The 25,334-nt window shown below is 40.4% G+C and overlaps 1 protein-coding gene across 5 annotated transcripts in view; it reads left to right on the forward strand.

Moving 5' to 3' along the window:
* The window catches only part of VEPH1 (ventricular zone expressed PH domain containing 1), a 277,419-nt gene that overhangs the window by 115,030 nt on the left and 137,055 nt on the right, over positions 1-25,334 (forward strand). For all 5 annotated transcript variants that reach the window (XM_070792573.1, XM_070792568.1, XM_070792565.1 and 2 more), the window contains one exon: positions 6,619-6,828. In XM_070792573.1, coding sequence (XP_070648674.1) covers positions 6,619-6,828 — 210 coding nt within the window. The remainder of the gene's footprint in view (positions 1-6,618; positions 6,829-25,334) is intronic.

The raw sequence follows: 25,334 nt of genomic DNA on the forward strand, positions 1-25,334 counted from the left end.
GGGGCAAGGGATGGAGGCTAGGGGTCATTTCTTCCTGTTTCCTTGACAGGGACCAAAAATTCTAAATTCAAAGCAAGCCTCCCAGATTGTTATAAAGGTGTATGTGTCGGGTCAGAAGACAGAACGCTGTATAAGGCTGCAGAATATTTCCGTGTGTGGCTCAGTGGCCTCCCTGTGCTCTGGCTCCAGGTTGTGTGTATGTGAGCGTGGGCTGGGGGGAAGGCTTCCCAGAAGTAGAACTATTTGAGATCAGCTTTGAAAGTATGAGTTTTCTCATACTTTTATGTGTGTTCAAGCCACTGTGGGTGGTCAGTGGCATGTTGCTGGGTCGGGAGGTTCGTGGAGGAAGAGGCAGCAGATAAACCCATCAGTGAATGCCAGTGAATGACCCTGGAATGCCATGGCACTGGGATTCTGACCATGCATTGTGGGAAATCGTTGGCATGAGCAGATGGGGTTTTAGGCAGTGAGGAGGCTGAAGAGAGGGCAAAAGTCTTGAGACGAGGAGGCCAGTTTGGAAGCTCTTTCAGAGTCCATGGTGTGGGATTATGGCCTGAACAAAGGCCATGTCAGCTTCCTCTCTGCAAGCTATCTATTTTATCTTAGGGGCTTCTCTGCTCTCAGCAAAAGAAGGCTTTCTCCGAGATGTGAAACAGCTCCAATGAGGCAGCATAAAGAGACCAACCTAAGGAAATACTGACTGTCAGGAAAATATAATTTCTCCTTATCCAAAAATATCTGAAGGCCAAAGCACCACTTCCCTTAAATGTGAGTGATAAGCTTCAAGAATGGAGAAGGCAATGGCACCCCACTCCAGTACTCTTGCCTGGAAAATCCCATGGATGGAGGAGCCAGTAGGCTGCAGTCCATGGGATCGCTAAGAGTTGGACATGACTGAGCGACTTCACTTTCACTTTTCACTTTCATGCATTGGAGAAGGAAATGGCAACCCACTCCAGTGTTCTTGCTTGGAGAATCCCAGGGACGGGGGAGCCTGGTGGGCTGCTGTCTATGGGGTCGCACAGAGTCGGACACGACTGAAACAACTTAGCAGCAGTAGCAGCAACCTTCAAGAAATATCTGTCCTTATTCATTCACATTATTCACATTTTACTGCTAGTCACATTATTTAGTACTTCTTCTCGTTTCGCTCCTTCTATGGATTCAGCTTTGCCTAGTACTCTGTATTTGCCTGAGCCTGCCTGCCTGTCTTTCTTGTTTTTCCTTTATTCCTTTATCCTTTTCTCTCTTCTCCATTTAAAATTTTCTTTATAGTCTTGGGATGTATGACTGGAGTTTAAATAAAATTGTCACTAGAAACACGCATCATAGAGACCCTGGTGTTCCAGGAATAGGACATAAAGAATAAGGACTGGGAAATGGAATTTTGTAGAATGGGGCAGGAAATGTGTAAGCATTTTCCATTTCTAAAAGCCTCAGGTTAAGGGCGCTGTCCTCCAGTTCCATTCTTCTTTCTCAAGATAGCTTTGGCTATTCGAGGTTTTTTGTATTTCCATACAAATTGTGAAATTATTTGTTCTAGCTCTGTGAAGAATACCGTTGGTAGCTTGATAGGGATTGCATTGAATCTATAAATTGCTTTGGGTAGTATACTCATTTTCACTATATTGATTCTTCCAGTCCATGAACATGGTATATTTCTCCATCTATTAGTGTCCTCTTTGGTTTCTTTCACCAGTGTTTTATAGTTTTCTATATATAGGTCTTTAGTTTCTTTAGGTAGATATATTCCTAAGTATTTTATTCTTTCCATTGCAATGGTGAATGGAATTGTTTCCTTAATTTCTCTTTCTGTTTTCTCATTATTAGTGTATAGGAATGCAAGGGATTTCTGTGTGTTGATTTTATATCCTGCAACTTTACTATAATCATTGATTAGTTCTAGTAATTTTTTGGTGGAGTCTTTAGGGTTTTCTATGTAGAGGATCATGTCATCTGCAAATAGTGAGAGTTTTATTCTTCTTTTCCAATCTGGATTCCTTTTATTTCTTTTTCTGCTCTGATTGCTGTGGCCAAAACTTCCAAAACTATGTTGAATAGTAATGGTGAAAGTGGGCACCCTTGTCTTGTTCCTGACTTTAGAGGAAATGCTTTCAATTTTTCACCATTGAGGATAATGTTTGCTGTGGGTTTGTCATATATAGCTTTTATTATGTTGAGGTATGTTCCTTCTATTCCTGCTTTCTGGAGAGATTTTATCATAAATGGATGTTGAATTTTGTCAAAGGCTTTCTCTGCATCTATTGAGATAATCATATGGTTTTTATTTTTCAATTTGTTAATGTTAATTCAGGCTCTACTACAAAGCCACAGTTATCAAGACAGTATGGTACTGGCACAAAGACAGAAATATAGATCAATGGAACAAAATAGAAAGCCCAGAGATAAATCCACGCACATATGGACACCTTATCTTTGACAAAGGAGGCAAGAATATACAATGGATTAAAGACAATCTCTTTAACAAGTGGTGCTGGGAAAACTGGTCAACCACTTGTAAAAGAACGAAACTAGACCACTTTCTAACACCATACACAAAAATAAACTCAAAATGGATTAAAGATCTAAATGTAAGACCAGAAACTATAAAACTCCTAGAGGAGAACATAGGCAAAACACTCTCTGACATACATCACAGCAGGATCCTCTATGACCCACTTCCCAGAATATTGGAAATAAAAGCAAAAATAAACAAATGGGACCTAATTAAACTTAAAAGCTTCTGCACATCAAAGGAAACTATTAGCAAGGTGAAAAGACAGCCTTCAGAATGGGAGAGAATAATAGCAAATGAAGCAACTGACAAACAACTAATCTCAAAAATATACAAGCAACTCCTACAGCTCAACTCCAGAAAAATAAATGACCCAATCAAAAAATGGGCCAAAGAACTAAATAGACATTTCTCCAAAGAAGACATACAGATGGCTAACAAACACATGAAAAGATGCTCAACATCACTCATTATCAGAGAAATGCAAATCAAAACCACTATGAGGTACCATTTCATGCCAGTCAGAATGGCTGCGATCCCAAAGTCTACAAGCAATAAATGCTGGAGAGGGTGTGGAGAAAAAGGAACCCTCTTACACTGTTGGTGGGAATGCAAACTAGTACAGCCACTATGGAGAACAGTGTGGAGATTCCTTAAAAAACTGGAAATAGAACTGCCTTATGATCCAGCAATCCCACCGCTGGGCATACACACTGAGAAAACCAGAAGGGAAAGAGACACGTGTACCCCAATGTTCATTGCAGCACTGTTTATAATAGCCAGGACATGGAAGCAACCTAGATGTCCATCAGCAGATGAATGGATAAGAAAGCAGTGGTACATATACACAATGGAGTATTACTCAGCCATTAAAAAGAATACATTTGAATCAGTTCTAATGAGGTGGATGAAACTGGAGCCTATTATACAGAGTGAAGTAAGCCAGAAAGAAAAACACCAATACAGTATACTAACGCATATATATGGAATTTAGAAAGATGGTAACAATAACCCTGTGTACGAGACAGCAAAAGAGACACTGATGTATAGAACAGTCTTATGGACTCTGTGGGAGAGGGAGAGGGTGGGAAGATTTGGGAGAATGGCATTGAAACATGTATAATATCATGTATGAAACGAGTTGCCAGTCCAGGTTCGTTGCACGATACTGGATGCTTGGGGCTAGTGCACTGGGACGACCCAGAGGGATGGTATGGGGAGGGAGGAGGGAGGAGGGTTCAGGATGGGGAACACATGTATACCTGTGGCGGATTCATTTTGATATTTGGCAAAACTAATACAATTTTGTAAAGTTTAAAAATAAAATAAAATTAAAAAAAAAAAAAGGCGCTGTCCTGACCCGGAGCAGCTGGCTGACACTTCTGCCATAGGTGCCAGGGACCTCACATAGTTTCTCCTGAAGGACATACAATCACCCCCAATGCACTGGCAGCCTTTACTGAACTGTTCATTCATATGTGCCATTTATCAGAGAGTAGCTCTAACCTTTCTTTCATGATTACTGGATATGAATATCAAGTTTAAATTTACATATAGGGTAATTTATATTTATAAATTTATGTATATATTTATATATAAGATAATATATATGGGCTTCCCAGGTGGCTCAGTGGTAAAGAATCTGCCTGCCAATGCAGGAGCCACAGGAGACAAGTGTTCAATCCCTGGGTTGGGAAGATCCCCTGGAGGAGGAAATGACAACCTGTTAGACTTGTTAACAACATTAACTGTAGCACCTAGAATAGCACCTTGCAAATGGAAAGGACTCCATAAATAATTTATGAATGAGTGAATGGATGGATGAATAGACATGAAGAGAAGTGGACTCATATGTGGGATACTTGAGGGGTGGGAATCAATAGGACTTGGTGACTGCTCAGATAAAGCTGCTGAAAAGGGGAAAATAGTAGTCAAGAATGATTCCTCCCTCCCCAACACCCCCCCACCCCCAAGCCCCCCCACCCTCACCTTGTAAAAAAAGAATGATTCTCAGACTTCTGGCTTGAGCAGGCAGAATGGCAGTGTCATTTATACGAAGGGAGACACCTGGGGCTAGAGAGGTGGGAAAAGCAGGTTTTTGGCAGGGGGTCAGTTTATGAGTTCAGCAGGTTGAGCTGTGCATCAGATTTTTTAATCCTAATACCGGAAGTCACATTTCAAGTCTGCCTTACCAAAACAGCAAACCAACAACAAACAAAAGAAATAACCATGGGAGAAGTATGAATGGACTAATAGTTTGTACTTTTATTGTTCAGTTTTCCCCAGGTTGTTCTTTGTAATCCTTTTATTTTAGCAGACAAACAATTCATTAAATTGTCAGTATGCAATGTGTCTCTGTGTTAACATAGAGACACCATTCCACAAAAAAGTCACATTCTCCTTAATGCAAATTATTGCATCCTTATATTGATAAAGACTTTAAAAACTAAGAAAGGTTAGGATATTGAGAATATGGTAGATATTATTTTACTTTAGTAGTTTTTTATCTTGTAATGTTTTTGTGGTCCAAACGGAAAACTGAGAAAAAGGAAGAGCTCTTTCCTGCTTTATTTTTATTTTAAATATTTCCACACCATATTTCTCTAATTTGAAGGCTCTAATCAAAGTCATTGTCAAGGATCTCTTACATACTTATATTCTCTTTTAAATTGAAACCCTGTGATATTCTATGGATAACTAGGAATTAACTGGTGAAATGAGGTAGTAGAAAAGACCTTATTACAGAGAAGGAATGATATGTGCAAAGGTCTTATGGTGAGAGGAATATGAGAGAGAGACAAATGACATTGTTACTAAAGTTGAGAGAACAAGGTGGGCATGTCTAAGATGATGTCTAAGGAGTAGGCAAGCAGGGACTGAGCATGTTTTAGACCATGTTTTAAAATTCTGGCCTTTATCCTACCTTCTAGGAATCTCTAGACATTCTGGGTACATAGTAGATATTCAATAAATAGTTGCCCTACTCTTTTTTTTAATGCCATCTATGCTTTTCAATTCAATGTAATTACTGATCAAATTCATTCTTCTGAATATTTGCAGCACAGTTGATAATGGACAGCACAACCAGTTTCTGAGAATGCTACTTGATAATGTTCTCCTTGAGTCTTTCAGTTCAGTTCAGTTCAGTCACTCAGTCGTGTCTGACTCTTTGCGACCCCATGAACCACAGGACGCCAGGCCTCCCTGTCCATCACCAACTCCCGGAGTTCACTCAGACTCACGTCCATCGAGTCAGTGATGCCGTCCAGCCATCTCATCCTCTGTCGTTCCATTCTCCTCCTGCCCACAATCCCTCCCAGTATCAGAATCTTTTCCAATGAGTCAACTCTTCCCATGAGGTGGCCAAAGTACTGGAGTTTCAGCTTTAGCATCATTCCTTCCAAAGAACACCCAGGGATGATCTCTTTCAGAATGGACTGGTTGGATCTCCTTGCAATCCAAGGGACTCTCAAGAGTCTTCTCCAACACCACAGTTCAAAAGCATCAATTCTTTGGCACTCAGCCTTCTTCACAATCCAACTCTCACATCCATACATGACCACAGGAAAAACCATAGCCTTGACTAGACAGACCTTTGTTGGCAAAGTAATGTCTCTGCTTTTGAATATGCTATCTAGGTTGTTCATAACTTTCCTTCCAAGGAGTAAGCATCTTTTAATTTCATGACTGCAGTCACCATCTGCAGTGATTTTGGAGGAGAATGCTATCATATAAGGGCACCCCCTCCAAAAAAAAGCTGAAGCTCTCAGGGTGGTTTGGAGGAAATGTAACGCTACTGATAAGGACATAACACAGGAGACCTTGACTTATGAGTGAGTAGCAGCGTTTAAGCATTTTGTAGCCTTAACTCTTCAATTGCAGAGCACAGATTTAAAGAAAAAGCAAAGGAAACTGAAGGCTCTGAAATTTTACTGTAAATTTTAAATTTCAGACTTGGGAGATTTGCTTGCGTTCCAACAAGAGTAATAATCTCAGAATGTGTTGAGTTCAGATTGAATACAAAAAAGTATTAGATTGATTCTGACTTAATTAACTTTCCTCTGTTTCTTTTTCTCCCTTCTTCTTCTCTTTTCTTCCTGTAGGTGGTTCAGAAGTGTATTCCTTTCCTAATTGGGCAATTGAAGGATTCGACCCATAACGACATCATCCTAAGCATCCTCATAGAGATTGCAGGCTACAAGCCAATGGCTTTGAACAGTTTTCTTCCAATGCTGAAAGAGATTGCTGAGAGATCCCCCTACCTCATTGGACAAATGGCGAGAATCTACGGGGCTGTCGGACATGTGGATGAAGTAAGTATGGCTTTTTTCTCTTCATTTCCCTAATTTCCATTGGCACTTAATCCATTGGAGCTCTATGATATTCAGATATGTCCTGAGACTTCTGAAAGTTCCCCTTTCTCTCTCTCTCTCTCTCTTTTTTTTTTTTTTTTGGCATGGACAGTGGCCTCTGGATCAAGGGCATGTTGTAGCAGGGTTATATGGATTGCTCAGGAAGTGAGGATTTTATTGCTGACATGTCACCGAGGAAGGGGAAGGGTTACAATGGAGAAAGCCCAATGATAGATGGAGACCACTTCGTAATAACAATAACCAGCAAGATTTTCATCTCATTTCTGGTTGCCATTCTGCTTAACCCAAGAATGTCAGTAAACATGGAGTTAGATCTCAGAGACTGCCTATTAATGAGGACCCATAGCTATCCTGTCAATAAGTGCCTGGATTCAGTACGTTTTGAACCCTCTCCACGATGTTCCTTTGGAGAGTGCAATAAACGTTCATGGGTGTTTGAAAGTCCTAGTCTAAATATTTGCATAATAAAATCTTTCAGCAGCAGCAACAGGATGCCATCAGAGCTTGTAGGGATTAGGCAACTAAGAAAGAATTTCCAGAAATTAAAGTTCTGAAGGGTGTGTGCATGCATGTGTATACACATATGCATGTCTGTCTGATGATTTTATGTTGAAATTGAGGATTTTTATCTTTTAAAAATAGAAGCAAATGTGTAATTGATAGAGGAAGGCTTTTACTTCATGCACTTACCTATACTATATATTTCCTATTAGATAAATATAAAATTGTTTAGCTCTTAAAAAGGATTTCATAGTTCACCAAGTTTAACCTCTTGAGTCCACAGAGAAGAAAGTTAAAAACTGGAAAGGTTAAGTGACTCATCGAGACTCAGCTTGGGTTAGTTGGTGACCCAGTTGGAATTAGATCTTTGGTATCATTAGCACTGTTTTCAAATTTTGTCTTAAAATGGTTCTTTGGTTCTGTTTTGTTTGATTTCTGCTGAGATTTGTGGAGAGCTGGTGAATGCCAGGCTTCTTCCTGATGGAGAGTCTTTCTCCTTTAATTTCCCAGAAGAAGGTGGGAGAACTGGGCCCCAAGCAGCCTGTGCTTATGAGTGTGACAGTGGCTCTTGTAAAAGGATTACTCAGTACTGACATGCTGCTTAGCATAATCCCTTTCTGTTCACTGCTGTTTGGAATGTCTCATGCTTGCCACGATCTGCCTTCTGGTAACACGTTCTGTGCCCCGTCACCTTTGCTGCCAGGAGAACCTGTGGTATGCCCGAGTGCTTTTAGGCCAACTGTGACCGACAGCTGTTTGACTGGGTCTGCTGACCTTGCAGGTTTTTGCATGGACCAAAAAATTCAACTTCTGATGGGCAAGGCCTTGGAATCTTTAAGTTATCATTCTTTTTGTCACAAATACATTTATGAATCATTAATGTGTAGTAAGAGCTTCCCTGGTGGCTCAGTGGTAAAGAATCTACCTGCCAACGTGGGAGATGAGGGTTCGGTCCTTAGATGGGGAAGACATCCTGGAGTAGGAAATGGCAACCCACTCCAGTATTCTAGCCTGGGAAATCTCATGGACAGAGGAGCTTAGTGGGCTACAGTCCATGGGGTCACAAACGAGTCGGACCCAACTTAGAGACTAAACAACAATATGTAATAATGCACATTGGAGGTGACTACACCTCTCCAGAAAATGTAATCTGTAAGTGAAGCAAAACAAACAAAAAACAATTCTAGCCACTGTCAGTTTATCTAAACTAAGGCTAATCTGAGAGGGAATAGAATATTAGGTGATATTTGTGTGGCTCCAGGTGAGTATAGAGAGAAAAGGGGGGCCAAAGAGCCTGAGGAATCACCGATTTCAAAATTAAGACTACCAGAATATTTTCTCTTCTCTGTCTCTCTCTGTCTCTTTTTCTTTCTCTCTCTTGCTCTTGCTCTATCTCTATATCTCATTCTCACATACCCATGCAGGCATCTGTGTTTGAGAGAGAAAAAAATTTTTTTCTGATGCTTCTGATTCAGTTCGTCAGCAGAGAACAATTCTAGATCAAACACTGTCCAAACGTATTGGGATATTATTATATATCTGATATATAGATATCAGAATTATTTTAGGAGCTCTTTCCACAATATAAGTTCTTGGACCCTAGAGAATACTTATTGAATCAAAGTTTCCAGGAAAGGGGCCTCCCCAGCCTCTACCAGTGTAATTCTTGTTTTGGTTGTGCAGCACGTGGGATCTTAGTTCCAATCCTATATACCTGTATCTATATATCTATATTTTTGGCCTGCCAGGGTAATTCTGATACACCTTTTCTTGGATCAGTATTTGAGATCCCTTGGCATAATATATTTAAAGCAAGAGTCAATCAGGCTTTGTCCATCACCCATCCTGCCTTCCTCCATAAAGTCATGATAATTAATTAAAACTTTTCCAGACTATTGACACAGCAGTTTAGATTGGATATGGTCAAGGGTAACACAAAAATTCAAAACAAACATTGTTGAAACAAAGATACACATCTATTTCTCTTGCACATAAAGAAGTCTAGAAGGCAGTCAGTATAGAACCCCATGTTTCAGAAACTTAGGCCCCCCTTTTCCTTTGTTGCTCTCCCATCCTGGAGCATACCAAAGAGCACAGGGCTTCCATCTCCTGGTCCAAGATGGTTATTCATCTCCACCCATCAAGTGAGCATTTCAGCCAATAGAGGAAAGGGGAGAAGGACTCTTCCAGACAAATACAGCCTACTGTTTATATCCCATTGGCTAAATGAAACAAAGCTGCAGATGACCATAGCTGCAAGGGAGGCTGGAATGTGTAGTCTGGATTTAGGTGGCCACATGCCCAGTTAATCAAAAGAGAAGGACATAAAGAATGCCTGAGGACAAGGAATGTCTTTTTGCAACTCGTCAAGTGATTCTTTTCTTTGGGTCTCTTTTCTCTCCTCCAAAACAAATAATATCCATATGCTAAGGAAACAATGTTCAAGAAAATCCCACAGATTTAGGCATAAATACATTCACTGCCAACAGCAAGAAGTTAGAAACTTATTGTTAAACTATTATGCAGACATGAAACATGTTTATGAAGCCTCATGAAGGACTGATACAAGGAGACTTTGTTGCTGTTTGTTGTTTAGTTGCTCAGACATGTCCAACTCTTTGCAACCATGGACTGTAGGCTCACCAGGCTCCTTTGTCCATGGGATTTCCCAGGCAGGAATACTGGAGTGGGTTGCCATTTCCTTTTCCAACAAGGAGTCTTAAATAACTATTAAATTCACACACACACACACACGTATATAAAATATATATAATATCTTTGTATTGGATTATCTCCCTTCCGGCACTGATATTCTTGAATTCCATTATTCCATTTCATTCAAGATCAGCGTGACAAAACTACCTTAAATGTTAGTCAGAATCCTTTATTCAGAAATAATGCCTAAAATATCACCCTTTAGTTTTAAAGAATGATAAAACTCAGTTGTCCCAAGAATTAACAACCTAAGTGGCTATTAACTGCTTAATTGGAGTAAACCTGTTCAATATTCTAAAACTTTTGTGGCGCCATATTCCTAAAGACCAAAACCAATAGGCAAGATATATGTGTATGGTTATTTCTACCCAGCCTCTTTTTAGAAGGAAACCGGAAGTTACTGAAGTGCATTGCCAGGTGGGTTTGAGGACAGAAGTCAAGTACAGGCTCCTGATGACCCATGGAGGAGGAAATTGCAATTAAAAGAACAGCAGGAACTTTGCCCTGAAAAGATCCCACTGTTTTCCGCATGGAGAGCTTGGTATACGTGAGGTAAAGGGACACGGGGATATATGAGACGTGGAGATGTTTAGGTGTTCATGATGGAATAGCTGCAATAACCTAGTGACCTCAGGCCCTAGGATCCTCTCTCTCAATGGTACTCTGGTCTTATCTAAAAATTGACTCAGTTAAATTTTTTTTCTCTTTGACACCATGTAAAATTTTCAGATGTACTCAGGGGTGCCAAGTATTAGATGATATTTGTTGCTAGGATTTAAAAGATTTTAGAAATGCAGAAAAGCCAATGCAACTTGGAATATCTTGCTATGACTTTTGAGATGCACAGTTGGTGATTGATTGGAGCCTACTGTTGATCCCTTTCTTGTTGCCTGCCTTCCACCAAACTACAGTGTTTGAGCCTTAAGGGGAACCGGGGTGTGCCGCTCTCCAGGGATTTGTGACCCTCAGGCCTGGCATAACCTCAAGGGTGGAGTCGGCCTGGAATCAGTCTCACACATTATTAATTGACTTCTGCCTTATGTTCTGTGCCTGCATGAAGACAGGTGTAGGAACTGCAGGGCTGGCTACGGGGAAGCATACCAGATGCACCTGTCTTTCATATCAGGACCCATCTGGGTAGGCAAACTGTTTACAACAGCTGATAGCAGTCACAATCTTCCCATCTGCTGGTGTAGCAGAGGGAAGCTGTTCTATAAAACAAAAATTAACATCCTATAGTTTCTTATTTTTTTCTCTCTTCCAAATTACCTCAGGGATATTTTTGCCCAAATTTAAAATGAAACCATGCCTAATAGCTATATAGTGTTTGTGTCCCTATAGGAAGCTGTATAGTGACTCACAGGCAATTTTCAGGTGTGTTCTGGCACCTAACGTGCATCTGTTGGATGGAGGGTAACACTAGGAGGACCAAAGGGCAGAGAAATCCATCCTCTTCTGGGATAATTGATGAGTGGTTGCCTCTGAGGTGCACCTTCCTTGGCCTGTCCAGTAAAGGACACAGTTGGCTCCTCATCATGCCAGGATTCACCCCACTTTTGTGGTATGCTCAGATGAAGCAGATGCATAAATAAGAAATACTATTTTATTAATATCAGATACATCCTCAGCATGGCAAAAACACACAGGTCCTTCTGTCTTTCTCAAATGAGGAAACTGTAGTGGAGAGTGCCAGACAATAGAAGGATAACATAGTAGCTTCTGAGGGTCCATCCCCAGACTTATATCCAGAGAATTCATACAAAACCCTTAGCACAGTGCCTGGCATACAGCAAGTGCTTGATACGGTTCATCTAACAGCAGTAATAATAACAACAACAGCAACAGAAATATAATAAAATTCTACCCAGCTGGAGAGGGTTAATGAGACAGATGTCTTCTTCCCACTCCAATGTATCTTTTGTTAAATTACCAGTTTTCTTCCTAAAAGTGCAAGTGTGGTCTTTCTCCCTTCCACAAAGTCTTCCGTTGGCTCCTTCACTGCCTATCGGATGCCGTCATCTTGGCTTGGCCCTACCCTCCTTCTAGTTTTAGCTCTTACCTGTCCAGGCTATTCCATGCCCTCTGTGTTCTATTACCATTTTACATCCTTCCCTGAGCATACCTTGCACTGACATATGTCATCATCTTCACAGCCTATTCTTCTGGCTGGATAGTTTACATCCCCTGCTCTTGCTTATCTTTCCTGACCCACATCAAATGTCACCTCCCCCTGTGTAAGCTCTTCTCGGTTCTCTTAGGCAGTTACCCCTTCTACATTCCCATGGCACTTTGGCTGTATCTCAAAGGTCATACAGAGAAGGCAATGGCAACCCACTCCAGTACTTTTGCCTGGAAAATCCCATGGACAGAGGAGCCTGGTAGACTGCAGTCCATGGGGTCGCTAAGAGTCAGGCATGACTGAGCGACTTCACTTTCACTTTTCACTTTCATGCATTGGAGAAGGAAATGGCAACCCACTCCAGTATTCTTGCCTGGAGAATCCCAGGGACAGAGGAGCCTAGTGGGCTGCCATCTATGGGGTCGCACAGAGTTGGACACGACTGAAGTGACTTAGCAGCAGCAGCAGAGGTCATACTGACTGTGTCACGTCATAATTTGCCTGTCCATGTCTGTTTATTCTCCATGAGCCTCTGAGCTCTCATAGGAAGGAATCTTACCTTATCCATCTGAATTCACTTGTGGCCAAAAGAATTCGTGAGTATTTGGGAGCACTCTTATTAATCATTAAGAATTTGAAGGTTGAATTCTCACTAGCCACTTTCATTCCATCAAGCATCTAGTTCTTCTAGGTGACATAACTATAACTTAAGAGGAAGGAGAGGAAAATATTAAGATGGAAAATGTTGATACTTCAGAGCCGGTACAATTTATCTAGTAGGTGAAAGATGAAAATGAGTTTGACAGGGGACCTGGTGTTATTAACTAGAAAGCATATGATGAGGCATGTCTGTCTATGATTCCAAAAGATCCTGGCTCCTTGGTAGGTGACATCAGAGAAAAATGATGTTGAATGGATCATGAAAAGAGGTTTTCATATGCGAGGACTTCACAGGCAGCAAGCTGGTTGAAGTGTAGTACCCAGGAGGAACATTCACCACTGTAGACTAAGCAGTGTTCACCACCTGGGATCTGTCTATGTAAGAATCCATTGCCCGAATGTGGGGACATCCATACGCTGTAATATGGTGGCTAAGAGGGTGTCTCAAGAGTCAGACTGCCTTTGTTTGAATCCTGACTCAGCTGTGTGGCCTTTAGCAAGTTACATCACCTCTCTTGATTCATTTTTCTCATCTGTTAAATAGGAATAGCAATATTATTTACCTCCTAATTTTGTTGTGAGAATTAATCAGCTGAAGCATGGAGAACAGTGTCTGGCAATTGCTAAACATTCAATACATATCAGCAATGTATTACCTCCTGAGTGGTGCCCAGGGCTTTCTCATTGCATTTATTTGGATACAGACTGGAACTTAAGTCCAACAGACTGAAATCAGGGAAGACAGCAACAAGTAAATGATGCGCCTCTTCCCTGCTCCTCAGGGAAAGAGGCTGAATGGATGGGTATATGGGGTCAAAATAAGGACAGAAATAAAAGGAATGGGTACTATATGTTCCATTAAAGATATAAAGTAGGACTGGCTGTATCTTCTTTCTTTGTTAACAAGTAACTAGTATATATAGTTTTTTTTCTCAGTGTGGAACATATATCTGCTTTAAATTTATATTACAGACCACCATTCCTGAGGGGAATAAAAATAACAAAACAATAATAAAGCCACATTTTATAAAAATTTTTATAATTTAAAATAGGCCTTGTTTTCTTGGGGGCACTGGAAGTGCATTGCTTTCCATAAAGGGCAGGTGGTCCCCAGCTCCTCACCTATAAAAACAACTCAAATAAGTTTGCATCAATTTTTTAAAAAAAACCTGTCATTTATTAAATCTGAAGTGGTCTAAATTAAATCCAGACTAGGTTGACTTTTCTTGCCCAGGAAGAACTGAAGTAGAATGCTTCAGTTCCAGAGGCTTTATTCTTTTTCATTGTTTTCTTTACCCATTAGACTCTCTGAGCCATACAAGTGGTCCCAGCCCCCTTGGTTAGATATTGCAGTTATTACAACCCTCTCTTCTAATGTGGGTCCACGTGAAAAAGAGAGCCCTTTAGGAATGGCTTTCATTTCTTGAGAGGACAAATTGAATTCATGTGTTCTGTCCATCTACTTAAGTCTCAGATAAATGAACTGAAGCAATTTTAGTTTAATAGCCCCATCCTCACCAGGACTTCATCTCATTAGAAGGCACACACTGGTACCCTCCATAGCTGTGTTTTGCCCATCCCATGCCAGACCCACAAGGCAACCAACCCATATGGCGGAAACAGAGATGCCCTAAGCTGCTTTTTACACATGATCTCATAGCACGTGGAAGGATGCTACAGCCAGTTGTTTTCCTTAGCTGGAAACCAGCAGTCTGCACCTGTGAAGAATCAGATGGCTTGCCCTCCCAGCCTGGCCTCTGCCAGGGTGGGCGTGAAATCCTGTGCCCTCTGCCTTGTTTTCCTAACTGGCTGGAATATGCTGGCCAAGCACCAGAGCGTGTTTATTACATCCTCTCTGGGCTCAGAGTCATGGACACTTTTCAAGTAGAGAAGTGACACATCTTGCCCAGGTCGGGTTTCTGTGACATCCGGCAGGCCTTCCACAAAAACACTTTCAGGAGGAAAAGGAAAAGAATGACAGAGGCAACAAGAACCACATTACTATCCTCATCCTGGCTGTGGAAAAACATCCTGCGATACAGGACCTGGATGGATGCTGTGCACCTTTAGCTTGCAGGTCAAGACTAAAGACTCTGGGCGCCATTCCACAAAAGGAAGGACCTGTGACTTAAACACCCCAGTTTCCCCTAGGGTGGGGAATCTAGATAAAACTTGGTCTGCTCAGAGTCTTTGGGAAGTCTTGGTCAGCGCCAGCTGGTAGCTATTTACTACTACAGAATTGTCATCGATTGGGGAAGTTTCTTTTTTTTTTCCAAAATGCCAATAGCTTTATTGTTTTTTATATTGTAAAAAGGTTACATGCTAATTGTAAATAATATTAATAATCTCTTACAAAGTGTAAAGAAAAAAAAACTTCAAGTATGTACAGAATATTCTTTCACATATTAATAGAACTGATTTTCCTTAACCTGTCTCTGTGATGCAAGGATGAGTCGATGATTCTTTCTAGATGCAAGCCTGAGTACTGGTAGTGATGAAGACACAGAGAGGAGAAAGACATGGTCTCTGCCCTAGGGAGGCTCACAGTGAATACGGGCTGGTGGGGGACAGAGATATACAAATAGATTATTAAAGTTTATTTTTGTGCCCGTTACTACTGGTTTCTGATCTGTATCAAGAAGGAAACAAGTCACCCTGGGTGGCGGAGTTTGGAAGCATGTTCTAAGTGAGGCCTGTTGGATGATAGCATGATGTCAGGGGAGGAGGAGGAGAGTATCCATGGAGAACACAGCAGCTACAATGGCCTGCTGTAGCGGGGGGAAGGCCCTCAGCCTTCTGGAAACCGTGCCTGGGGCGTGGAATGGATAATGGAAGAGGGGAGAGGGCTGAAGCTGGTGCAGACTCGTTCCAGATGACGACATTCCTCATCGATCCGCAGACAGGTCCTGTTTTCTACCCTCTCTCTCTACACTTATTTATCACTGGTGTCCAGGTCACCAGTGTTTTGTTTCCCTTTATTGTGTGGACAAGCAAATGAATACTGTGTACCTCAGCATCTCCAAGAAACTAAAGAGCCTGGTAAAAGGACAAACAGTCCCCACAAATAGTTACAAATGTAGGATAGTAAATAATGGTTACAAAAGTTACATGTTGCAGCAATTTTCAACAATGTCTTGTAATTATCAACTGTAATTTAGGCCAACTGACCAAACCACTGAGAGCTCTCAGTGCCTCTTTGAGGGGAGAGCTTGGCAAGTCCTTGAAGGGGCCTCTGCCTGACCAGTCTCTCCTCAGGATTGAGCCCCAAGGACTGTCAGCCTGATCCCCACAGATCTCATCTCCTCTTTTCAGAGGGGACTTCTGACTTTCTTATGCCAATATCTGTGAGGAAGTAGGCCTATGGTTGCTGCAGCAAAAGCAGAAAGTTTCTACTTAGTGATTTACCCTTCTAGGCTTGAACTTAAGATGTAAATGAATATTGGATTCATCCAACAACAGCTGGGCATTGACAGCAGGTGAGTTGAGAGGATAAAGTAGTTGCTAATTCCAGCTCAAATCCTGCTGCTCTTCAAAGGCTATAGCACAGACCTGGCTCTGCCCATAGCCCTCAGACAAATCTCTTCAGCATAAGCCAGCCCCTTTAACTGCCAGCACCTGCATTTCTGAGCCTGTGGGTTTCCTCAGCTTCACAAAGCCACCCTGCTAACATGCATGGCAGGATAGATATATGAGGAATATCCCCCCAACCTCCTCAGCAGCCTTCAACCAACGATGGGGGTATTTACACCTCAACTCTGTCAACCCTCTAATGAGATAACCCTTTCCCAGAATTCCCAGGCACCCTTTCCCAGCTATTTCCCTTCTCTGTCTCATTCTTCAACTCCCATCCTCATCTCCTGAACTTCCAAATAGATGCTTTGCACATAAATCATCCCAGGGTCTGTTTCTGGGGAGCCCGATCCCAGAAAAGTTCATTTCCATACCTTCCCCGGCCATCATCATCTCCCCTTCTCTAAGCATGGGAGAGTGCACATCTGCAACGTCGAGTCTGCACCTGACTTCTGGTTGCATTTGCCTTCCGTTCACTTGGTATATGAATCCACGCACCAATCCTAACCTGCTTTAAGCACTGCAAAAGAGGGTGCTGTACCTTATACTTCTCTGTCCCCCTGCACTGCCCACCCCTGCAATGGGTTCCTAGCATATGAACCACAAATATTTGCTGACCAGCTGTTAGATTGAGATTGGAACTTGACACTAGTATAGGTCTTATGCTAGTAGACAGCTGCTGATGACATGGCAGGTCATAAGGAAGACCAGGAACACTACAGACATAGGGTTCCAGTCATGGGTTGTAGCTCTTGGTTTTCAGGTTCTATTGGTCTTCTTTCTGTGTGGTGGCCAAAGTGTAGTCTCTGGCACTGGGCATCACTGGGAACTACATTCAGAACCTACAAGGTAACAAGATCCCCAGGTGATCTGTGTGCACATGAAAGTGTAAGACGCACTGGTCTCAAGGATCCAGCTCCCACAGGGTTTATCTACTCAAGGATTCCCCCGAGGTCTGGACATACCCACATGTGTACTTGCATGCATGATTCATGTATGGTTTATAAACACACACAGCCATACCCCCAGAGTTTCTTTGTAAGACTCATTTTGTTACAAAGTAATAAGTCAATAACCTTTAAAAATGACCATCTTTGGCAATGTTAGAGTAAACAGAAACCCAGGGAACATCAAGCAGTATTTGTTATACAGTTTCTGAGCATTTGTCACACATCTGATGAGGGCAAGGCACTGGAGAGAGAGCAGAGTTAAATATTTAATAAAAATCAACCCTTCTGTTGTTGGAAGGGGCTCTGGTTTTTCTTCTCTTAGAAAGGATCCTGCACTGGGCTTTGATACTTCCTATGTAACATTCCTAGAATTCCTCACCCCATCCCCACTCCTGTGGAAAAGGGGGTGGTGATGGGGGAAGGATGAGGAGAGTGTTCCTAATTAGCACTTTTATACATAATAACTTAGGGAGTGTATATACAAGATTTTCCTTTGCTTAAATTTCCAATTTTTTTTCTTGTTTTTTCTTTTTACTTGACTCATCATATTTTAACCAGGATCTGGAAGCATCCCCAAAACTCCCAGCACGATTTGACACAGAGATAGTGTCATCATGATGTTAAGGGTTTTTGTGGTTTTTTAAAAATAATTTTACTCTCAAAAATTATGAGAAGAACACTTGAAAGTAGATGAGTTTTATTGCATACCCATAACTGTACTATTTGAGCTGATATTTACATTTCAGCTCTCTTTCTTATTTATCAAAAACAGTAAGCCTGGTTTTATTTAGTAGTGAATAGGAGTGGGGAGCTTAGTGCTAGTTCACAGCCTCTAAAAGATGTATCTGACAGTCAGCAGATCAGCAATGGACTGTCACACTGAAATGTTCATGCTAGAGTTCTTAGCATTAACCAGAATGAGTCTTGTTATTTACATGTAGATAACAGAAAAGAAATTACATTGAGAAGGGTATCTTGGCATCAGTTTATTCCTTGTTAAGTAATAAATAAATCTAGAGTAGGTAAATAAATAGTTGCTATTTACGATTAATAAATTTGAGATGCCTGGAAAGTGAATGTTTTCAGAACTGTAGATTTCCCAACTTCAGTGCTGTGTCAATTCCATAGAGTTTCAAATATCTGGCAATTCACCCAGAAAAGCGGAAAACAAACACTTTCCTATCTCCTGTTACTGAAGTCTTTATTTTCTTGGTTGATTGTAGAGATCCCTGGATTATACTAAACTCCTATTGCTGTCTATGTTTTCTCTGGCTCTTCCTTCTACTATGTTCTTCTTAGGAGACAATCTTTCTTCAGCTGTGACAATGGCCCCTGCCTCAGTCAAATATTTCTTCCTCCTTCGAAACACTTCCCAGAGCCCACCTTCTCTGTGATAGCTCTGCATTCCCAAAACATGATTTAGTGATCAACTCTTTCTCTTCAAGACTGGTAGGTACAGATTAAATTGGCAGAGAAGGTGGGCAATGGGAAGAAATGGGAAGTTAAAGAGATTTCCTGAAGGAAACATTCTACCATCTTCCACTTTAGAAAGTGAGAATTACTTTGAAGGCTAAATGCATGGGTTTTAGTATCCCACAAAGTAGATAAAATGAAAACAATGAATACAATGAGGTGACGCTTCTATTATTCTGCTGAGAAATGGCAAAATTACATCATGCTCTAGTCTAAATGTGCACAGCCATCTCCACAATTCCTGTGTTGAAGACTAATCCTAAAGTGATGGTATTAAAAGGTGGAGTTTTGGGGAGGTGATTAGGTCTTGAGGGTGGAGCCCTCATGTATGGGATTAGTGCCCTTATTAAAGAGTTTTCAGGGAGCTCTGTTGTCCCCTTCCTCTATGGAACCAAAAACCAAATCTACCAACACTATGATCTTGGACTTAGTAGTCTTCAAAACTGTGAGAAGCCCAAATAGACTAAGATAAAAATGGACTATGAGTCCGTTCAAGATCTCAACACAGCCTTATCTAAAAATCCTAAACAGGCTGTTCTGCTTTATTTCCACTGTTTACATAAAGGTGAGCTCACAAGTGAGTAGAAAGCACTTTGGAAGTAATTTTTTCCTCCAAGCTAGTACATTTCAGACCTTCGCTTTCAAGCACACCCTGGCCAGCCTTACCTTCAAACCCCATCCTATTAGCTGCAATTTGTTTGCATATTTTGATTTACTTATTTATTTATGCCCTGCTTACCTCCAGCAAGCAGTTCAAGAGGTTCACAATGAAAACATTGTTATGAGAAAACATTGCTATGAGAAAACATTGCTATGAGACCAGAAATAATTAACCCAAGGCAAAATGCAGCAACAGAAAAGGGGAGCATTGGCGGGATAGGGGGCACACATGTAGCAGAAAAACTTAATCTATCCTAGCTAAGGAAATTGCCAATCTTAGGCAAGGTCACATTTGCAAACTGCATTTTTCCACTTCATTCTCCTCTGTACATAATGAGGTAATACTTATCCAAGTACTTCTGTCTAACTTGTATTTTGGGAGTTATATGTCAGCTACCATGAATAAAACATCCTGGCTTTTTTTTTTTTTTAATAAGTAGGTGCAAAGAAAGATAGGCATCTTGTTTTTAATTGTATAATGAGTAAATTATGTAATGTAAAGTATGGAAAGTTCAATTGTAGCTGATGTATAGTTCGATTGAGTTAAATCATACCATATTGTGTTCCTTTTCTAATGACCACAAAGCACTTTTTCTTTTTTTCCTGGCAAAAAGTTCAAACACAATTTCTTTTTCTTTCTCCCTATTTCTTTCCTTTCTTTTTGGGCCCATAATAAGCAACTTTCTTCAAAATGGTTTCCATGATTAGGCCAGAAGATCTGTGGTTACTTTTTCTATCATTCTGTGATTACGCCACATTTGCTAAATAGATATTGTGTAGTTAAAGATGGGCTGCTGCTTTGAGTTTTGGAAAAATGTTTCAATGCTAAAATCCTCAATGCTCTTTCAAAAAGTTTGCTTAATTGAAGCAAAAGAAATAGTGGAACCATTGTTGGGGATAATCAATGAGAGGTAATTTACATGAGGGGACCATGGTGTGGTGGGAGAAGAAATTCTGGCTCTGTATAATTCATTCTGAGTCGCTTGAGCCCACACAAAAGATTTACCTTTAAAAGGCTAAGTTCCCAAGCCCCCAGTTTTTAACGAGTAAATCCGACCTCTAAATCCTTTATCAACCCACAAAACAACATTATGCTTGAAGCTCAAATTAGATAGATTTCTACAAGCTTTAAAATCTATAAGTATTTGGGAGTCAATGCAAAGAAAAGATGCTGAAAGATTAACTCTCAGTACAAATGAAGAGAGATTTGTGTTTTCAGACATAAATATGGCCACACCAAATGCTATTTAGGGGAAAATACTCTTAAATTAGAAACACTTACTGACAGGAGACCATGTTCAGTTTTCTACCCTTTTAAAAAAGCAATCATATTAAAGACAGAATTTATTTGGTTACATTATTGTCTCAAATAGCAAGGCATAAAAATAAGCTACATTTAAATTCTATGATTTCTACTTTAAATCCTAAGTCAACTTCATTAAAACACCTCTTTGAGGAAGACATAGTAAGTTCCACATTTAAATATTAAATAAAAGCCATAATTGCTTTATAAGTGCAAAAATTATACTGTGTGTTTTTTGTTTGTATTTTTCTTTTAACAAGGGCATGGTTTACTTTAGCATTCTGTGCCAAGTGCATGGAATTGAACTGAGTCCAGCTGATCTCTAATTTTTGCCATGTTAGAAAATTAGAGGTTCATTCAAAACAAAGGATACATCTGTTTTCATCAGCTGTTTCTTGAAATTTATTACTGGGACTTATTTTTTTAAATTGTTTTGCCTAGACAGTATTGTTTTACTAGGCATGATTTATTACTCTACGTGTGCCCATGGAAACTGTGTTCCTAAAATCACAGAAACTGAATCAAAAATAATAAGGAAAGGATAGGAACTCATTCCCTTTACATTGGATTAAATGATTATTTAGAATATATAACTCTGTTTAAATTATAATAGAGCTGTGTTTATCAATGGGAAGAAAAATATGTTCAATTAACTCCAAGTTTATATACAGAAACTTGAGGCATGACCAGAGGATAAAAGAAAGAATTGAGGAATGTGACGTTTCGGAATGCTATTTTAAAAATCAGCTCAAAATTGGAGGATTATCTGCCTAAGAGAGACATCAACAATGTTTTTATTTATTCTCTACTTTGTTCCACAAAAAAGGATTTCAAGCAGCTTGCTCTCTTAATGTTCGATGTTTAAAATTGTTGAATCTTAGCTTTTGAATATGATAAACTGACAGCACTTGATGCCTACTTACTTTGCAAGCATTTTACATTTATTTTTGTGTTAGTATTTTCAGGCTAGAAGAGTGTATCCTTGTCTGGGCACCATTTTAAAAAATAATCTTATTTATTTATTTATTGACTGTGCTGGGTCTTCATAGCTGTACAGGCTTTCCTCCAGTTGCTACGAGTTGGGGCTCCTATATAGTTGGGGTGCTTGGGCTTCTCGTTGCGGTAGCTTCTCTTGTTGCAGAGCACGGGCTCTAGGGTGCCTGAGCTTAATAGGCTGTGCCTCCCGGAGCTCTAGAGCGTAGGCTCAGTAGTTGTGGTACAGGGGCTCAGTGGCCCTGAGTATGTGGGATCTTCCTAGATCTGGGATGGAATCCATGTCTCCTGAATTGCCAGGTGGATTCTTTACCATTGAGCCACCAGGAAAGCCCTCATGTAACATTTTAAAAAAGAGAAATAGGCTATCTTGGTAAAATGTTGAACAAATTTCACCTCTAGGTAAATTTTTCACAGGTTACCAAAACAGTGGCCTATATTTGCTTACTGAGCTGGTATTGAGGTTTTGGACATTTTTAGAACTTCCAAACCTTTATTAAATCACAAAATAAGTTATCTGGAAAAATTAAGGGGATATATGGCTTTTGAGACAGCTTGTTTTAGTTTTGGTGATAATTTAGATACATCTGCATTTACATTTAAGATTTTCAACACTGAAACAATAATCGCTAACATTTATTTAGCACTTTTCTGTGCCAAGCATTGTTGTGAATGCTTTGTTTTTAACTCACTGAATCCTCACAACCTCTCTATGAGGTGGGTACATTAATCTGTTTCATAAACTGAGCCATGCAGAGTTAAGTGACTTGCTCAAGTCATGACTGGCTGGTGGTAGTGCCAGGATTCCAACACAGGAAAGAGCTTCTGATCCCCTCTGTGACCACCACACCACTCCTGTGCCTGCTCTGTCGGGAGGGCTTTCCATGGACTGCCACCTTTCCTGTTCTCCCAGGGTGGGACTTCCTCTGGAAATACGTATCCCAAGAAATCTCTCGTGTGTATCGACAGTTAGAACAGCCTGGGCTCTTTGTTTGTCCGACTAGTGTCTAACCAGTTCTACTTTCCATGCAGTAAAGGAAGCTTCTAGAAAGCCAAACACTTAACTGCTCCTTGTTTCAAGGGGAAATTTTGAGGCAGTGGAACAGTTTGGGCTGCTGCTAGAAAGTGTCTCAGAAAGAGCTATAAATCTTCAGGTGGGTGTGATTCAGGGAGGCCCTGAGCAGGGGCTGGCGTGGAGAAGCTTCGCACATCACACAGATAGACCAGCTGACTCCAGCAGAAACAGGTCTGTAATGACCTGGACTCAGTCATCTGGAATTTCTAAAAAGAGGGACTATAAACTCATCTGTCAATAGGATCTTTAAAATTTTATTTTAAAGGTTAGTATCCCAAACTTTGAACAGACCACAGAATAGGAGAGCCTAAAAGCCTTCCAGTAAAATAGGACCAGGATTCATGCACCACCAGTAAGTAAAATTTTTATGTTCCAAGGTGGATTCCCACTGATTAAAAATGACTTTTAAAACCTGATATTGGTTTCTCTGCAAAGGAGTATTCAGAGAGAGGAAGAAGGAAGCACAAGGGAGGGGCACATTGGTGCCTTCAATGGTATTGCCAATGTTCTGTTTCATTACTTAAATATGTTTATATCTGTTCTTTCATATACAGCATGTATCCCATAATGTCAAAAAGCTATTAATATTAAACATTTACTGTGTGCTAGAAGTATGCCTAGCATTGACAACAATAATATTTATAATAAAACACTAGGCCTCTACTGAATGGCTTATTTTTAAATTCATTGATATTTCCAGTGTTATCACATTAAAATTAAAAAGTTTACTTAAAACTTTTACTTACATTTACTTACTAAAAATTTTACTTACACACATTAAAAATACTACTTATAATAGTGATTGATTGCTGCCATTAAAAAAAATCATTTGCCCTATGCCAGGTCCTTCTTAGGTATTATTTCATTATTCCTCCTACCAAAGTCTTGAAGAGTTTGTGTCAGCTAAGATGAGTTTGGTAATAGCATATCAAACTAAAGCCAGTTTCAATAATAAGAATATTTATTATCTCATTTAAGAAGTCTGCAAGACTTGATGGTCCAGGATCCCTTCAAAAGTTCCAAGGTCATCAGGAACCCTTGATGATAAGGCTCTTTCTCTCCACCTCCTTGGGATATTAACATGGTCCTGTAATCATGTCCCCTTTTGCTTGCCAAATGGCTGCCACAGATCTGGGCAGCATATGTTGTAGACTCAGCAACATCTGATTAAAGAAAAGGCGTGTGTCCCTCCATGTGTCTATTCTTATTTGGGAAGAAAACCTTTTCCGTCAATCTCCCATCCCAGAAAATTTCACCTCAAGTCCAAATGCCCAGGATAAAGTCATATACCCGCCCCCTAGTTACAAAAAAGGATGATGTATTTAGTGCCACGTTTTTCTCATCTTTGTTCTCTTTGTTGATGATTTCATGTCTAAAATGTCCCAAGTTTGGTGCTGAAGTGCTCTCTGGTTTTCCCAAGTATGAGATGGCTGTGAGGCACCTCATGGATAAAATTACATAGGTTGCATTTGTCCATGAATTACAGCACTCTTGGCTGGGCTCAATTTTAATGAATTAATGATCTGTATCACTTAAGACATCTTTAAATAGAAACACACATAAAACAAGGTTATGTTTTGATCAGTTGATGAAAATATGTGGGTGTAGGCTTTTGGGAACCTACTCCTATATTTCCTTTAGAAACAGTGCTTCCATGTTTGCTAATCCAGTGTCTGACGTGACTTTGTAGGACACAGCTACTATGAATAGTAATAGTTGACTCTGTGTGCACAAACACACACATTCACACAATACACACACACACACATATATACACACACCCAGACAGATATAGCATCACATTCACCAGCAGCATTAGGCTGTCTAGCAGAGTTCTCCAAACTGAAATAATTTCACACCTTCTCACTCCAGAGTGGGGTGCCCAAATGTCCCAACTTGCCCTTGATTGAGGGTTTCCCAGGATGAGGGACCTTCAGTGTTGAAACAAGGAAACTCCCAGGACCAATCAGAAAGAGTTGACTCCCCTGCTCCAGAGTTTCTTGAAGCCAGGGAATTGAGGTGAAGGGGGAGTGTCCATCCTAACCCTTCAACTCTTGCTCTGAAGCTAGTAGCTGCACCATCTTTAGGAAGGAGACTCATGGAATGAACGTAAACGCAAGCAGTTAAACACTGCTGTCCCCACTCAGGCTTCTGAGGGGTCCTAAGCAAAAGCTGGATTTTCCCTAGGAAAGCTTCACTGAGAAAGCCTTAACAGTAAGCTCATTTGATTTACATTCCTAATGCACCTTGCAAGTGTCTCTTTGGTGTGTGGAAATATCTAAGAGATGAATTATGAAGAAATACAATATATGGCACAATTAAAAAAAAGCGATAACAGATGCCCAGGAATTAAAATATTTTCATTCAGGCTGCAAAATATATTATTTTCTTTAATCCACTTGCAAATTGATAAAGGATAGAGAGAAA

Source organism: Bos indicus, chromosome 1 (genome assembly GCF_029378745.1).
Source record: "Bos indicus isolate NIAB-ARS_2022 breed Sahiwal x Tharparkar chromosome 1, NIAB-ARS_B.indTharparkar_mat_pri_1.0, whole genome shotgun sequence".
NCBI lineage: Eukaryota > Metazoa > Chordata > Mammalia > Artiodactyla > Bovidae > Bos > Bos indicus.